Source organism: Carya illinoinensis, chromosome 8 (assembly GCF_018687715.1).
Source record: "Carya illinoinensis cultivar Pawnee chromosome 8, C.illinoinensisPawnee_v1, whole genome shotgun sequence".
NCBI classification, from domain to species: domain Eukaryota; kingdom Viridiplantae; phylum Streptophyta; class Magnoliopsida; order Fagales; family Juglandaceae; genus Carya; species Carya illinoinensis.
Genome location: NC_056759.1, coordinates 3,949,249 through 3,967,331, shown reverse-complemented (window position 1 = coordinate 3,967,331; position 18,083 = coordinate 3,949,249). Strand labels below are relative to the sequence as shown.

At 36.0% G+C, this 18,083-nt stretch overlaps 1 protein-coding gene across 3 annotated transcripts; it reads right to left on the bottom strand.

The window, feature by feature from the left end:
* Positions 1-370: 370 nt before the first annotated feature.
* On the bottom strand, positions 371-4,743 carry LOC122274301 (glutamate receptor 2.1-like). 3 transcript variants are annotated; one of them, XM_043083340.1, is made up of 5 exons: positions 4,298-4,740; positions 2,409-3,718; positions 1,857-2,169; positions 1,340-1,749; positions 371-1,099 (listed from the first exon to the last, which is right to left on the bottom strand). In XM_043083340.1, exons 1-5 carry the CDS (start codon positions 4,551-4,553, stop codon positions 548-550), a joined length of 2,841 nt encoding a protein of 946 aa, XP_042939274.1. In that variant the 5' UTR covers positions 4,554-4,740; the 3' UTR covers positions 371-547. The 3 variants fall into 3 exon arrangements, with proteins under 3 accessions (XP_042939274.1, XP_042939275.1, XP_042939276.1); XM_043083341.1 differs by having other exon boundaries at positions 898-1,121; positions 4,298-4,743; XM_043083342.1 differs by having other exon boundaries at positions 978-1,288; positions 1,323-1,749; positions 4,298-4,743.
* Between the last annotated feature and the right edge of the window lie 13,340 nt (positions 4,744-18,083).

Sequence of the window (18,083 nt, the reverse complement as noted above, 5' to 3'; positions counted from 1 at the left end):
TTCACAAATGAGCTTTTTTTTTTTCACAAGTCTAGTTCAATTCGAGTTTAACCGAACAGGCTATTGAACAGACTAGTTCATTTACAGCCCTAAGCAAAAGTATTAGTATACTATTTGTACTAAAAAAAAAAAAAGATAAACCTATAATAATATAATAATTATGAGTACATAAAATACACCACAATCAGCATTTTCAAAGTTACATTTGGAAGCATTGTCAATGTCCAACTTGGTATTTCTTAGAAGTATGAAAAACAGTTCTTTTTCTTTCTTATGCAATAAAAGAGGTAGAAAATGGATTAGAAGCTAAAGAGAAGGCCGAAGCGAACACACGAAATCTTAAATGTATCATGTAACAAGTGTGACAGAGTTAACAAAATTGAAAATATATAAAAGAACACATTTTTCAAATTACATGATAAAAATTTTGGGGAACAAAGGAGTGGTAGCTAATAAACAACAAAACAATCTTAGTGGAAAAACTTCGTCTCTTTAAATTTCTTTTTTCACATCTTTACATTAAAAGTTAAAAAACCAAGACCTATTTTTAATTTGGTACATCCTCATGCAAAGATGTAATATCACTGTGCCGAGAAGGAAAACTCGTAGGAGGACTTTCATCCCGGTCGCTTACAACATCGAAATTCCTGGAGTGGTTCTCCATATTATGAGGAAATTCTATTACGTCAGGACTTGATACAGCATGTACCCTAGATGTATGTCTTTCAATATTGGGATGTGAAGAGGGATCTTCTTTACGGTCAAAATACATGGCCATTTCAATCAACTTGGACGAAAAGGAGCTTTCAGGATGTGTGATACTCAAAGCAGGCCAATGTGTGCGAAGGAACTTCAACACATAAACCAATAGTGAGAACAAGGACACAGCTCCGGTGATGATGAAGAGGCCTCCGAAGCTGTCAAGGCCGAGACTAGGGCTATTTGAAGTGATTGAGGCACTTGAATCTTCACAAGACTTAGTACTTCCACTACTTGAAAAGTACTTCTTCTCAATTGCTCCAAATTTGTCTGTGTCTTGAGTCACATTAAGGATTGCCCTTGAAATGTGTGGGACTAAAGAAGATCCTTGAGGGAAGGCCTGAAGAAATACGTGAGCAATCCTACAGCATTTTAGAATGAGAAAAAAACAAGCGAAGATAAATTGAAGAAAGTCAGTAATTCAAGATACCAAATTGTTGGTTTCTGTATTTTGAGGTGGAATTTATACAAAATAAGTAGTAGTTTTGAAATCTATGTTGTAAGTTCAAAAATAAATAAAAGGGGGAGATGGGGAGAGAGAGAGAGAGAGAGAGAGAGAGAGAGAGAGAGAGAGACTCACAAAGCCAAATCCATCGGTTTTGTAGGTCGGTCCAACCATAGTGTACTTGGAGCAGTACTTTGCAAGGAAGAGCTTAATGTAGGGAATTTCATCAAAAATAGCTGCAACCCCACCATTGTTGATTCCTTTTAATAGTGCCTCGTGATACTCCTCAGGGGTGCTGTAAGGCTTCAACTTGGACTCATTGAAATTAAACTGTTTTATCAAAAGCCCTTTCACAAAGGAATTACTTTGATATCCAACAAAATAACCGTTACTTCTTATCTCTTTTACATCAACAAACGTAGGCTGCAATCGTTGTACTGTCAACATTGAGGCCAAACTTGCAGTATAACTTTGTGTGAGGATGAGCACCACAAAAAACCAAATGATCATCACGAATCTTGACCAATTGCTTACCATTCTCTCCCCTGGATTCATTATAATGATGTCAATATAAACAATCAATTATGTTAAACTTTGGCGGGGAGGGGAGGAAGGGAAAGAAAATCTTTTTATGGGGTTAAAGGATATTTACTGTGAGCAAAGACCATTGTTGAGAAGGAGAACCAGAAAATCATGCCAAGTTGTTGATCTGGCGGGCCTCTGAACTCACTGTTTATTCGGTGTTCAAGAACCCAAATCACCAATCCTGTAATGACAAATGCTGCACCTGTTGTTAACCACATATCCAAGCTTAGTGGCTTTAAAAAAATCCAAAAGTTGTTCTTCTCTTCTTCTTTCACCAGAACCACCATTGACACGCCCGATTCTGAGTAAGGCAAAGTGAAATCAACGTATAAGGAGCGATTAGCAACAATTGTTGTGTCTCCCACCACAGCATCGTACTTCTGCATTTAGGGAAAAATATGCATGGTTATTAATCCATGAGATTGTAAAGAAAAACAACAAAAACTTTGTTGAAGTGCTCTACCGAGTTCTTAATCATAACCTTGGGAGAAATATTCTCCCTCTCACATGACAATGATATCCCCACCATTCATGTGGGGAAAGGGAGTATATTGCTTTCAATGTATTGAAAAAAATAAGTTTTTACAAGTTAATACAAATACTTAGGCTCAAAATTCACCTTAAGTTTGATTTGGTAAATAAGTTCATCGTATGTTCCAGCACTCTGCCTATCTTTATTCATGAAGGGAATAAACTCATAATGAAGGGGGAATGGTAATGCCTTGAGTACAGCAAGAAACACATCATGGGAGAGCCCTGATATGATAGGCTTATCAGTATAAGGATCCCATTCCACTTTCAGAAATTCACCAGAACCTTTTCTCACTGGAACCCCAATCCTCAACTTTGCAGGCTGGTTTGTTGTGTCTCCTGGCCAGATTGGTTGCTTGAGTCTGACCTTTGAAATTGAGTATGCTACTTCACCAGTGTCATCCAATTCTTGTGAAAGTCCTGTCTGTCTGGTCCAATATCCAATAATTCTCTTTGTTTCGCCAATCACATTGAGTATTTCAAAGGCTAAAGGTTCCAACTGTCCTTTAATCAAATGAAATTTCCCACTCATGCCTTGAAACTCAGTAGTTAGAATCGTATCAAGAAGTGTTTGACCCGTTTTAGAAATGCCTAAAGCTGCAAGATCTACGTTACTTTTGCTAGCATTTTTCTTTAAGAATCCAGAATGCATTGTGCCAGCCTTCTCTACTGCCATAGCCAAAGCCCAAGCTGTATCATATGCCCATAATCCAAAGAGGTTTAATCCAGTAACCTTAACGTTTGGTTTGCTTAAGGTTAAATTTCTTTTCCATCTTCTTTTGAAGTCTTCCAACTGTTTTGATCTGGGTATGTATGGTCGCAATCCCAGCACACCTTGCATTGACTCCTTCACCTTTGGGCCCAAAGGATCAACCAAAGCTGATAACCCTTCTGTGATAATCCATGCATACCCTTCCCTCATCATTCCTGCATTATTTGCAAGTACAAAGAGCTTCGAGCCAAGTGAAGTAGTCGTGTGCACAAGGAAAATCCTAGCATTAGTTTCCTTCAACCTTTTAATCTCCTTAGCGATTTCAATATTATTGGAAGATGGAGGGATTGCACTTCTGTAAGGCACTCGAGTTTCAATCTCTTCAAAAGCGTCCATCAAGTATGGAATTAAACCATTTCCATAATCTGTGTCTTCATAAATAAGGACAATTTCCCGCCAACCGTAGGCCTTAACAATGGCTGCTATGGCTTTCACCTCAGCGGAATCATCTAGTGCTGTGCGTATGAAAAAGGGGTTTTGAGCAGGCGAAAGAGAGGGGCTTGTGGCTGAAAAGGAAATGATGGGAACCTGAGCTTTTCGTCCAAGTTCAATAACGAACTTAGCTTGTGCTGACCTTTGAGGTCCTATGATGGCGTGCACTTCTTCATTCTTCATTAAATCCAGTGCTGGATTTCAGTAAATGGTGAATGGTGAATGATGAATTAGAAGACAGAAAATTTCACTGAAGATGCTCAATAAGTACAGCAGCAACGAGGATATTAATCTTTATCGTGTTGATCATTAACAATTGTTGGTACAGATGGCACAAAGCTAAGACCAATTCTGAAATTGAACTAAACCAGATGGTATTCTGAAAGTTATGTGTTAGTTCGATGAGGAGTAAATTCTAATGGGGGCGTCCATGAAGTTTGGTGGAATAAAGAAATCAAAGAGACAGAGCCATAGAGGAAGAGGAAGAGAAGGGAGGCGGAGCGGTGAAGAGGCAGAGGAAGAGGGAGAAGCATAAAGATCATGTAGAATGATGCAAGCCGTTAATTTCATGGAAAAAGAGCATGCCTCCCTAGATAATATCCTATTTTTTAGAGCTTTTTATTGATTGAAGTTGATCGCTTTAGGCGTAACTACATAAAGAGTTTATTTTCCTCTCTTTTGGAAAAATTTCTTTTCGTCATTAAGAAAGAGACATTCACAACTTTATCTTGATTTTGTCCACGATAATAATGTGGAACTTTAACTTAACATACCTGCAGATGCTGCGGCAATGACATCATTCCCAGAATCCATAGTCAAAAGAGCGAGCCTGGTGTTATAATCATCATTGACAGCGTAAAAATCGGAGAGTGCCATGGACATGCAACGCTCTGCAACTCCTCCCACCGGGGAGTTCAAATCAAGAACAACGCCCACTGGTACCACCTCCTTTGCCATCGAGTGCTCGCCGTGGAGGTTCAGGAGCAAGAGAAAGCCGACGAAACAGAGGGGGTGTTTCTGGTCCGCCATTGTCGACCCAGCTAAGGCTTGCTACTGATTGCAGAAATAAATAAAAGGTTTGATGCGCGCTGTAGTTATGGACAGAAGGCAATGCTGTCGCTAAAGTCCTCTTTTGCAAGCGATCATGCGAGCCACAGCCTGGCTGAGCGTTGACTGGGCTATACGACTTCCCCATCTAGAACGCAAAATGAACGTCGGTTGGATGAGGTGTACGTATTTTTGTATCTTACTCTGTCAAAATAACGTGTAAAGGACGTTTATCTTATAACTAATAATATATTTTTTTATAAAATTTATAAAAATAATTGATGGCAGATATAGTTTAAAAGATATTGCTTCAACAATAAAACAAATAATATAATAAATAGAATATTATACAAAAAAAGAAAAAACTTTAACAAATAAATTAACTATTACAATGCTAATTTCAAGCTATAGAATGTGATTTTTAAAATTTCGAAACTAATTTCAACAAATCCAACTCTGTGACTCTCTTTAAGAAAATTCAAACTCCAAAAATTTGAAAAAAAAAAAAAAAAAAACTTTTTCTCTTAGAACTCAAAATGCTGATTCTAAACTTGTGGGACAACATGATTTAACAAGTAACGTGTTGCTTAACAAAACCAACCGACTTAATTAATTGATTGAGAGAGAGAGAGAGAGAGAGAGAGAGAGAGAGATATCAGATGTTGAGCAGAACCAAAATGGAGAAATAGCCAGAAAATGACTTCTTATTTGGATATCTGACTTCCGTCTTCTTCCTCTTCTTTTTCTACTTCTTCAACTTAAGCTGTTTCAGAAATAGAAAAGCCCACTTTGATGGCACTGATCCGGAATCCGATGCCATCCAACGTAGAAAATGAAGGTAGACCATTATTATCTCTCTCTAAAATTCACATTCCAAAGCTTTCTTCGATTTTTTTTTCTTGTTTTTTGTACAAAGTGTTCTTGGTTTTAGCAGTCAAGAACACGGCTTTGCCTCTATGAATCTGAAGCTCCATTTTTCAGATCTGAGATTTTTTTTATTATTTTGTTCTCCTTGTTTGGAAATCTCGGCGAAGCACAATTCTTTGATGGAGTCCGAGGAGGCGAACAGTATTCTCTCACCAGTGAAGAGCGTCCTCGTGGATATTCACTGCGTCTAACCAGTTCTTGATTTTAGCTCTTTGTTTGGAATCTCGGTGAAGCAAGATTCTTTGATAAAATCCGAAGAGGAGAACAGTATTCTCTCACCAGTGAAGAGCGTCCTCATGGATATTCACTGCGTCCAACCAGTTCTTAACTTTCAACTTGGCACTTCCCAGTCCATCTCGTTGATATACGTTAACTTTAATGGGAAATAATAAAAACCGTTAAAACAATAATTTTCGTTTGATAGGCACTTTATTAGCTCCTTGTTTGAAAATCTCGGTGAAGCAAGATCTTTTGATGGAATCCGAGGAGGCGAACAGTATTCTCTCACTAGTGAAGTGCGTCCTCATGGATATTCACTGTGTCCAACCAGTTCTTGACTTTCAACTCAGCACTTTCCAGTCCATCTCGTTGATATACGTTAACTTTAATAGGAAACAACAAAAAGCATTAAAACATCTGTTAAAACAACAATTCCATTTGATAGGCACTTTATTAGCTCCTTGTTTGGAAATTTCGGTGAAGCAAGATTCTTTGATGGAATCCGAGGAGGCGAACAGGATTCTCTCACCAGTGAAGAGCGTCCTCATGGATATTCACTACGTCCAATCAGTTCTTGACTTTCAACTCAACACTTCCATGTCCATCTCGTTGATATACGTTAACTTTAACGGGAAACAACAAAAAGCGTTAAAACATCCGTTAAAACAATAATTTCTGTTTGATAGGCACTTTATTAGCTCCTTGTTTGGAAATTTCGATGAAGCAAGATTCTTTGATGGAATCCGAGGAGGCGAACAGGATTCTCTCACCAGTGAAGAGCGTCCTCATGGATATTCACTGCATCCAATCAGTTCTTGACTTTCAACTCAGTACTTTCCAGTCCATCGCGTTGATATACATTAACTTTAACGAGAAACAATAAAAAGATTTAAAACATCTGTTAAAATAACAATTCTTGTTTGATAACCGTTTGATAGGCGCTTTATATATATAAAGATGTAAGATTTGTTTTTTAATTTAAGGGATTGAATTTCAACCGGAAGTAGACCAAACCTCTCCATAATATTAATATTGATTTTGATGGCACGAGATCCTTTGAGACCCACATGGGACCAATTAATATCCTTTGCAATGTTATTATTTCTAATGTTTAAAAGAGGTCCAAAATATATCGGGGTCCTACTTTAAAAATTTTACTAAGCAGTATAATTAGAGTCTAAATTATTATTAAAATTAATAATATTATTTGAAAAATATAAGATATCATATACCACTTACACTTATTATCAATACGACATATCACACGTCTAATTTAATCCTTAGACAAGTTGTATGGAAGTTTAAAGGGTGTACCATAAAGGATCCCTTGGTTTGTAACGGTCGTATATTTTAATTAGGATTCTACTTTTTGGTATGTGTATTCTATTAACTGAATATTAATTAGATCATGATCCGGTTACGTTTTCTGGTACAAAATATGAAAACAAAAAGGAAAGTCACATTGATGAGGCTGTGTTTGTTTCAACAAGCATGTGGCCATTATCACTTTCCTGGTCGTGTTGTCAGCAGCAGAATGGTCCGTAAATTCGGTGAATTGGACTAAGTCGGGTCAGCCTGACTCAGCCACAAAATATAAAATAAGGAAAAAAAATGAATTAGACTATTTTTTATTTTTATAAATGAATTGAGATCAATTAAAATATGTGTAAATAATATTGAGATATATTAAATGTAGATGAAATAAAATAAAGTATGTATTTGTTTAGAGGAATGAGATGTGATTATTTTAATGGAAAAATCTATTTTAATTTTTTTATAGTGGTTAATGTAGTGGGACCCACAAAGAAATTGATTAATTTTTTATACTATATTTTTTGCTAACTACCGTTGAAAGGGCCCACTAACTGTGCGCAGCGGAAAGGAGCCGCTGATGGGATCGAGAGGAGGAGGATGGAGAAAGATTCGCACGGAAAGTTGATCTGTGAAAATGGGGCTTTTTGTCGAACCGCTGATGCATTTTGTCCCTTTTTTTTTCTTTACTTTTTTTTACATGATTTTTTTAATATCTTTAAACATTTTGTAAAATTAAAAAAGAAAATTACAATATCATTAAAAAATATTTACATAATCATAAAATTAAAAATAAAAAACGTAAAATAAAAAATTTCCCAACGGGAGCTCCCAGAGCCCCAGCGGGAAGCAAGCTTTTTCCTTCGTGGAAAAGGCAACACGAGAAAGATGTGAGTGAAAATTCGATCGGTAGGTATCAAAATCTGTGAACAGTATTGAAGTAAAGAAGAGATCTAGTGAGATGAAAACAGTGCTCCAAGTATGTTTGTTTTTAAAGTTTTCTGTTTGAAAAATTTTATTCATAAGTTTCATATGACATATATCACATATCATTTTTTTTTATTTTTTTATTTTTTATTAAATATGTGATATATAAATAATGAATACAAGAATTTAATTATTTTAAAAAAAATAAAATTAAAAAAAAATAAAAATAAAAAAATTAAAGAATATGAGGTGTGTGGTGTATAAGACTTATGAATATCATAATTCTTTGTATTTTATCCTTCAAAGCAAACTTAGGGTCTTGTTTGGTTTCATAGTTAAGATGAGATGAGATATTTTATTAAAAATTAAATAAAATATTATTATAATATAATTTTTTAATATATATTATAATTTAAAATTTAAAAATATTGAATTTTTTATTATATTTTATATAAAAATTTTAAAAAAATTATAATAATTATATAAGAGAAAATCAAACGAGAAGATTTGTCATGAGCTAGGTTTTGTTCCTTCGGCTCTTAGATCGGTACCGTTCGTATGCAATTCCATTTGTGGTCCAATCCCTCAACTTGTATCGCACGGAAAGGACCCCGCTAGCTAGCTAGGTTCAGCCACATTGGAAAGTCTAGCTTCTAGCTGCCTAACCAGTGAGCTTGAAAACAAGGTTGTCAACTTGTCGATCGCCAAATCAAGGAAAGCCGGATGAATGGAGTTTTCCTCAAACACGTGCTGACTCCTGAGAAGTAAGACCACATGAGATCTGAATTCCAAGGTTTTGTCTTGGATTAGAAAATTTGGTAATTCTGGTCCTGTAATTAATTGGATGTGGACATGAAATAAACCAGTTCATGAATGTGAACATGCGTAGACTCTAAATCCCTTACAGGTTCGGTGGACTGACTCGCAGACGTGTACAAATTATTAAGTCAGTCAAGGACCTTGCATGGCCGGTATGGCAAGATTACTATTGTTTTACTTCAATTTTGGACTAGGCTGTGACTTTTATATGCTTCAAAGTCTATAAATAGACGTATACACGGCATGAGAGAGGACACGCCGAACGGTTTGAAATCAGAAAAAGAAAGAACTAATCAGCGCCAGAGCATCTCGTACAGATTGGAGAAAAATACAGTTATGTTTACATAGAAGTTTAATTTTTATTTTTAATTTTTAGTTTCTTTTAAATATTACCTTATGTTTATTTACGTTCAAATTTTTAAATTTATTTTCGTAAACATGTCTAGTTAAGTATTCAATTAAGGTTGAAGATAAAACCACATTGATGATTAGTAAAATTATTTATGAGTTTGATTTTTTTTCCTTAGTTATTTATGTGTTTAACGATATATTATTCTTACTTCATATCAATTATGAAAGATATAGTTCTTTATATGAGTTCAATCATATTTTTCTTATGATCTAAAATAATCTTAATCAATTGAGAGCTTAATTTATAATTTTGTCAAAAATAAAATCTTATATCTTTTGTTATTTGTTTTAACATATACAAGTGATTATTTGATTTTATATTTTTGAGTTAAGAAGAACATATTTTATATATTTTCATAAAAAATGGATTTCAACAATACTATTTTTCATGATAACAAGATTGATTTCTAGATTATCCTATAAATATTTGAAAAGAATCAATTTTCATAAATATATTATTATGAATTAATGAGGGATTCCAAAACCTTAGTTCATTCTTTATTGATAGTTTATTCGTTGTTTAAATTAGTTTGCATCTTTAGAATTTATTTTAGTTTTTTTTATTGTGATTAGTTTATCAAATTAATTATTTATTGCTTTGGTTAATTGATTGTTTAGTGCATAATTCCTTATTTTATTTTACAACTCATCTTTCTGAACTAGATTATGATTTTTTTGGTTTATAATTAATTTGTTTACTACGTTTTCACAAGTCCCTATGGGTTCAACCTCGTTCTTACTAAAACTATACTCTGGTACGGTTCATGCACTTGTGAGTACAATTAAAATTTCATAATAAATTTTTGGCGCCATTACCGAAGACTTGATCGATTAGAAAAACACATTGAATATTGACCAAATGTATTCTTCTATTAGTTGTAGTTAGTTTTTTTATATAAGAAAAATCAAAAAATTAGAAAAATTAGAAAAAAAAAATTACAATATTGTGTAGTGTATGAAAATGTGGATACGTGATCATATACATCGCCTCGTTAGTCTAGATTCTGATTCTATATCTACAATGAGGGAAAACTTTGAGGATAATAAAACTTTTAAAGAGTTGTTTTCACCCATTAGCACCAACCCTCCATCATGTATAGCGTTGCCTATAACTAATGTAGCACACTTTGAGTTGAGACTCCAAATAATTCAACTACTTCCTGCTTTTCATGGTTTTCAGAGAGAAGATCCTTACATGCATGTACAGGGTCTTCTTGAGATTTGTGCTATTTTTAGGTTCCAGAACTTCACTAATGAGTCAATTCGCCTAAACTTATTTCTTTTTTCTTTAAAGTATAAGGCACAAGTTTGACTTAACTCTCTATTTTCTAGATCTATCACTTCTTGGGATTTTTTTGCCAAGAAACTTCTTTATAAATTTTTTCCAATGTCAAAAACCAATGCTTTTAGAAGAGAGATTATTGATTTTTTTCCAAAAGACAATAAAAAAATAAGTGAATTCAGATAAATTAGTCATGCATAGCATAAGCATTGATATTATCAAGAATGATTTTAAGCTTTTAGCATGAAGATTTTTATGAAAAATTTCTACGTATATTATGTTTACATTATGATGAGTTTCTTACCAAATTTTCAACTCATTTTAGTTTTATTTCATGTTTTTAACCAACCAGGTATTTAATGATGATCAGTACGAGCTAACGGGCCAAACTTAGATGAAGCAATTGGATTTAATTCCAAGCCTTAATTATTTATTTAGTTGATTTATTAAATTATGAAATCCCTTACCGGTTTATATTTTATGAAAATTACATGACAATCCTAAACCTTAGAAAGGCGGTGTTACAATTTGGTATCAAAACCAGGTCGAGAGATTCTACAGACTTTAAAAAAAATATAGAGTTTAGAACTATTTGTAGGATAAGGTCACTTAGGATGCTCATAGCCTACTTGAGAGTTACTAAGACATTTCTGTTTATGATAGGATTTTATAGCTCTTATTAGTTAGCACTATTGATGTCAATGGTTAGGAAGCTTACACTGTTAAGACTGATGATACATCTTGTGCGTGAGAAAATAGTCTTATATTTTATGGTAAACATGTGACACTCCTAGCCCTAGGAAAGGGGGTGTTACAACACCTCCAAAATTAGTTAATGGGACTTTGTTCTCGGATACCCGGGGTCAATTAAAAAAAAGATCATTGCATTTCTTAGAATATTATCTTTTATGTATTGTTTATCTATGCAACCTTTTTACTTTGAATTGAATTAACTTCGGTAATCCCATTTCTTCAACAAGTATCAACTAGATTCAATTATTTTCAGTAATGTGCTCAAAAGAAAATTCTTGGTATGTTGAGAGTCGTTATATAATATATAGAGTTTGACTTCCTTTAGTAACATTATTTTTTTTAGTAAGTAAAAGTTCCTTTAGTAACATTAATAACAATCCCTTTCTCTCATTCTTTAGAATCTTCTTACATACGTACTTTTCTGTTTTGCACTCGTCAGTGACTAGCTTGTTCTTGCTTTAGTTCGTAGGATCGATATTCTTTTCGACTGCATTGATTGAGTCCTCATCTGAGTTGACCAATTTGGGTGGTTGAACCAAGTTTATGGTTGGGATCGTGCGATATTGGCCAGTTGGCCATGCGTATCTAGTTGTGCATTTCAAGTTTTAAAGAATGGAGAGATAATGACTGATATGGTGCAACAAAGGGCCATGGAAACGCATGAAACTCATAAATGGAATTAAATGGAAAGGGCCGTCTTGACTTTTGAAATTTGGTTCAAAGGCTGAGATCAACCTAAGTTGTTAGGGGTTCTACTCGGAACACCATTGTGTGGTGGCCCTACTTGTCAGGTGTACACTTTGTGGTTTGCCCTGACAGTTTGCCCTGACAAGAGGCTTGCAAATGAATGTTGAGAAAACTAACCTATAAAAATAAATAAAACAAAGATAGTTGAGAAAACTAAAAGGTTTTCATTGGAAACTGAGGTATAGATATGCTATAAAGCCACCATTAGGGTGCAGCTTGTGATGAGCCGTAGACTCAAATTAACATCCCTGGTTCAATTATGGGGTTTACTCCCCGGGGTATGTTTGAAGAGGTTCTGCGTCATGACAGAAAAAAAGATATGCTTTAAAGCCAATGCCTTGAATTGGCTGTGTCTGTGTAAAGGATTACTATTTTAATCATAGAAATATTGTTGTCTATACGTTCCGATACTGTATGTTTTCCCCCACTAAAGTTTGTTGAGCCAGTATGATCTTAAAGATGTAGCTGATATTACATTCCTGCATCCTGTTGAGATATATTTGTACACAATTGGATATTTTCTGAGTCGTGCCCTTTAATTTATCTCCTTGGCGATTTCACCATCATTGGAAAATGGAGGAATTACACTTCTGTAAGGCACCCGAGTGTCAATCTCTAGAAAAGCGTCCATTAAATATGGAATCAAACCATTTCCATAATCTGTATCTTCATAAATAAGGACAATTTCCCGCCAGCCATACGCCTGAACAATGGCTGCTATGGCTTTCACTTGTGGGTTGTCATCTTGGGCTGTGCGTATGAGAAAGAGGTTTTGGACAGGAGAAAGAGAGGGACTTGTGGCTGAGAAGGGAAGGATGGGAACCTGAGCTTTCCGTTCAATAACAAACCTAGCTTGTGCTGAGCTTTGAGGTCCTATGATGGCCTGCACTTCATCATTCTTCATTAATTCCAGTGCTGTATTTCAGTATTGGAGTTAATATATTAGAGAGTAAAGCGTTTTTATGAAGATGTTTAATAAGCATAAGAACAAAGCGACAGCAATAAACTTTATCACTATCATTAACATTACTCCATTCACGTATTAAAAAAAACGAGTCCATCTATGGGGTTTCTCAGTTACAAACTGACACTATTACAGTATGCTTAGAATTATTCCTTAATGTGAATTGAAGCTGAAGGCTAGGGGTGCTACCCACACTATACATTGTGGGGTAGACCCCTCCCCGCCCCCCACCCGCACATGGAGAGGATGGGAAATTCCCTCCCCGTCCCCCGTCCTACATAACAAGGTGCAGATTGGGGGGGCAATATGTCTGCCCCCTTCACCCCTACTGGGCCTTGGGTCCAAAATCAGTTTCTAGGCAAAAAATAAAGGCTTAGAAACCACTGAAATGGGCCTAAAATGGCCCACAAGCTTTTCTTTTAGGCCCAAAAAAACTTCTAGGCCATTTTCAGCCCATAAAATTATAAGTAAAAAAAATTAAAAATTAAAAACTAGATTAAAAAAAAGTTACATGAATAAAAATTGATTTTATGGCTAATAATTACTAGTCAATCTAGTCTACTAAAAAAAAAGTTACATGAATAAAAGTTACTTGTCTAATACTTAATAAACTAATAATAATAACTAAGCTATTAAAAAATTGAAAGGATAAACAATTACAAAATTACAAACATAAAAGTGTCTAAAGGACATTATATCAACATTACAAATCATTAAATACAAAATATGAACAAATGATTCAAATTTTGAATATCTAAAAAGAGAGCTATGACTTGTCTTTGACTATGACTCTTGGGACAGCCCGAGTTTAAGCACATATTCATATTGCTGCGGAGCTAGACGTCGTCTCATGTGTTGCTACAAGAATTAATACTAAAGTTAATACCGATGAAATCGAAATGACTATAAATAAATCAAAATAATAAAATAAATACAATTACCAAGTGGTCCAAATCCAGACTGATCACCACCCTCCTCCTCATCGCTCTCCTTAAAATCTAAAACATCCGGAATATGAATATATTTTCCTATCATCTAACTCTGTGTGCATATCAATGTCTCCACAGTTATAGAAGACAATGAACTATGCAAGGATCCAATATGCAACCTCCGATACTAAAGGCTGATTCTGAATCAACGGTGTTAATAGGAATGGCCAAAATACAACCGGCAATCTCAGAAAGGATGAGATATTTCTTTGCGAATAAATCTGGGCATCAGCCACTATTTGGCTGAAGCCGGAGTACACGTGACGTGGCTTGGGAGTGTATTTACAATTTTATCCTCGTTCTCGTTCCCCCTCCCGTTCCCCCCTCTCATTCTCACTTAATTTCAAATCTAAGTATCCTCTCTCTCTCCTCTCTCCCCCCTCCCCGGTCGATTTCATTCCTCTCCCGAACCCTATCTTGAACTCCCCTCTCCCCCCTCCCCGTGCCCCTCCCCAACTGGCGGACAGACTCAGGTTCATTCTTCGGCTCTGGCGAGATTCAGGTTGGGTGGCGCTGTGGGTGCTGAGCGCCGACTACGTGGGCTGACGAGGATTCGTGGGTGTTGGGCGAGGATGATCCTGTTGGGCAACGCGGGATGCTTCCAGTGAAAATGCCGTCATGGCTGCAAACAGAGGACGTCGCCGGATGCTTTCAACCGGTGACAATGGCTGGACGGCTTTAAACAGACGGCGTCGCCGGTGGGGGTGGGGAGATCAGGTTCGACGCGGGCGGGGACTACATTTGACGCGGGCTCGATTTCTACACTGGGGGGGGGGGTTTCAATTCGAAATGAATTTCACATCTCACTACACTACCGAACGGTGCGTTTCGGATAATTAAAAAAAAAAACATTTGCCACATTTTGCACACCGCTACAGTGGCTGATGCCAATCAAAACTCTTTCTTTGCCGCATTCTTCCACCATCTTAATATATCAAAATTATCATCATCATCTTGGATCATATCCGCTAACAAATAGTTGTCTAACTCCGAAACCACCTCTGTAGATTAATGGACTAGTGTGGGATTCTGTGCAAGGGTCTTAGTCCACAGCATTTTATGCTTCTTTGTAGGAGGCCTGGTCATGGTGTCTGTAAAAGGCGTTGGGGTAAGTGTATATGTCTTGGATGTAGTATCACCCTTAATTGCATTAAACTCATCATACAATTTAGCCAGGGTATCTCGGGACATTTCACCAATAAGATCAGCCCATACCTGATCGTGAGCAAGTCTCAAACCATATAACATGCTTGAAACTTTCAGACATGGATCAAGAATAACAGCCACATATAACAAAATATCTATTCTACTCAAATCTCCCCAATACTTGTCATATTTTAGTACCATGGTCACTGTCATCCCTCTCATCTTTTCATTGGAACCCCTACGCATATATTCTAATTCTTCTTTCACCCTACATATTTGTTGACAAAATCCATGGGATGAATGGTACAAAGAACCAAATATATTCAATGTGACATCGTAAAAAAGTCTGAGAAAATTAACAAAAGTAGAAACTACCACCCAATCATCATCATTAGACTTTCCTAATCCCCCGTGCTCATCAAAGTATTTGACATATTGGATGTCTTCATCACCCAATAATTGAAAGGTTGCCTTATATTCTTGGGCATCCTCCAACATCAAGAAGGTCGAGTTCTATCTGGTAGGAACATCAGTATAAAGACCCTTCTTTGATGTTATGCCTGCAGCCTTTGCAGCAACTTTGAATTTCTCCAATCTAGAAGGAGAAGACCTCAAATTTCACAGCCATTCTAACTCATGCAACCGATTCATCAACATTTTTCAATCCCTTAGTCACAATTAAATTCAAAATATGTGCAGCACATCTAACATGCAAATATTCACTACCCAAGAATGTCTTATTTGCCTCTTTAAGATAATTTTTTAGATATCTCAAGGCAACATCATTAGATGATACATTATCAACCGAAACAGTCAAAACATGTGTCAACCCCCACTCCTTTATTACGGCCTCCAAGGTCTTGCCAATCGTGTCACCCTTATGATCAGTTATTTGACAAAATTTAATAATCTTTTTGTGAATAACCCAATCAGAATCAACAAAATGCACAGTCAACGATATGTAATTCATATTTTGGATAGAAGTCCAAGTATCAGTAGTGAGGCAAACTACCAAACCCGACAATTGGCCCCTCAAAACATCTTTATCTTTTTTGTACATCTTTTTAATATCTTTTGCCACAGTATGGCGAGAAGGAAGTGTAAATCTCGGTTCCAACTCTTGGACAAATTCCTGGAACCCTTTACCCTCCACAAATTGAAAATGCAGCTCGTCCATGACAATCATACGAGCTAACTTCCTTCTATACTCATCGGGATTATACTTCGTAAACCCCTTCAATGTTGGACCCCCAGCCCCACTACTCCCATCCGTCATTTGTCTTAATCCAATATCTAGTCTAGACTTATCCTTCTCTACTAAGGATTTTAATATTTGACTCTTCTTGTATTGTTCCTTTAAATGGACATTCAGCTGAGTTGTACCATGTTTCCTATAGTGACATCCATTTATTTTTCCATAGTGATTACATTTAACTTGTGGGTTGTTAGGATCACCACCCTCTAGTTTGGTAAAATGAGACCAAACTATGGACACAGGTTTCTTGTCCTGTGTGGGCTTGGGGACAAGGTAAGGTGTACTCCCTGTAAGGGTAGAAGTAGGGTTAGGTTCTGGTGTAGGGGTATTGGCTAGGGCAAGAGAGCTATCACTCAAATCCGAATCCATTTGAGAAGACATTCATGATTCCCCAACACAATAAAAAAATTTCAAAGTGCAATCAAACACAACACATAAAAAAATAAAAAATAAAATGGCATAGTGCAATCAAACACAACACATAAAAAAAATGTAATAGTACACCAAACAATAAACAAGACAAAGTGCAATGATTGAAACCAATTTAAAAAAGTTCACAATATTATTAAGCAACATTTTCTTAATCACTAAATAAAACAAAAACAAAAAAAATAATTGTAACTGTTAGTATTATGAATTAAAAGAGTAAAATTAAAAATGCATAAATATTTGTTTATTTAAATCGTGCAGTTTTTTTATTTATTTAAATATTAGAATCATTGATTTAAGCACATGACACTCAGCATAATTGTGCTAATATAAACTTTCAATAAAAGGGCTAACGCATTAAACTGTAGGATGACAAAAAAAAAAAAAAAAGGTAGTGTCATGAGACTTGGACATTTAAAATGCAATTTAGGGTTTCCACTCCAAAAAAAAAATTAGGGTTTCGGATTGGAACCCCTAAATAAATAAATAAAATAAAATAAAATAAAAAACAATGGAGAAACTAAAACTAGGTTGCGGAGTGGCTTACCTCTGTGACGGCGAGAGTGGAACTACGGAAGTTGGATATCGTGCATCCGGCGTCGTGCGAGTCTGAGAGAGAGAGAGAGAGAGAGAGAGAGAGAGAGAGAGAGAGAGAGAGGAGAGTGTTCGAGAAGAAACTAGAAAGGGGAAGGGGGCGCAGGGGGAACTAGAAGGGAATTAAAAACTTGATGAAATGACATCATTTTGTCATGTACAAAACGATGTTGTTTCATCTAAAAAATAATATATATTATATTATTATATAATATGTATTATATATACCGAGGCAGGGCAGGGGAAATGCGGAGCGGGAGCTAAGCCCCTCCGTCCCCCGCCTCTGCTAGGGAACTCCTATATGGGCAGGGGCCCCCGTCCCCCACCCTTGCGATGCAGATACCCCACCTTGCATATGCGGGGGCAGGGCGAACAGTGCGATGCAACGGGGTGCGGGGCCCCGCTACCCACCCATAATTGTCAAGCCAAGACTGGTTACTAGATTATTACATGAATGGTTTGATGCCGTCGTCTTGGACAATGCAGCAAAGTTGTAGAGATGATTAATTAACTAGGACCCAATAATCACCTTCTTTTATTAATTATCTCTATCTGTAGATTGTCATGGTTTTTCCGAGCAATTATAATGCATACTTTTTCAGGAGGAATGCTCTTATTTGCACCGAATAATGTCAAGTATATTTAAAAAAAAAAAAAAAAAAAAACAGAGAGAGAATAATATCGAGTAATATTTTTTTTTTCTTTTTTTTCCTAATCAAGCATGAGATGGGGAGGAATC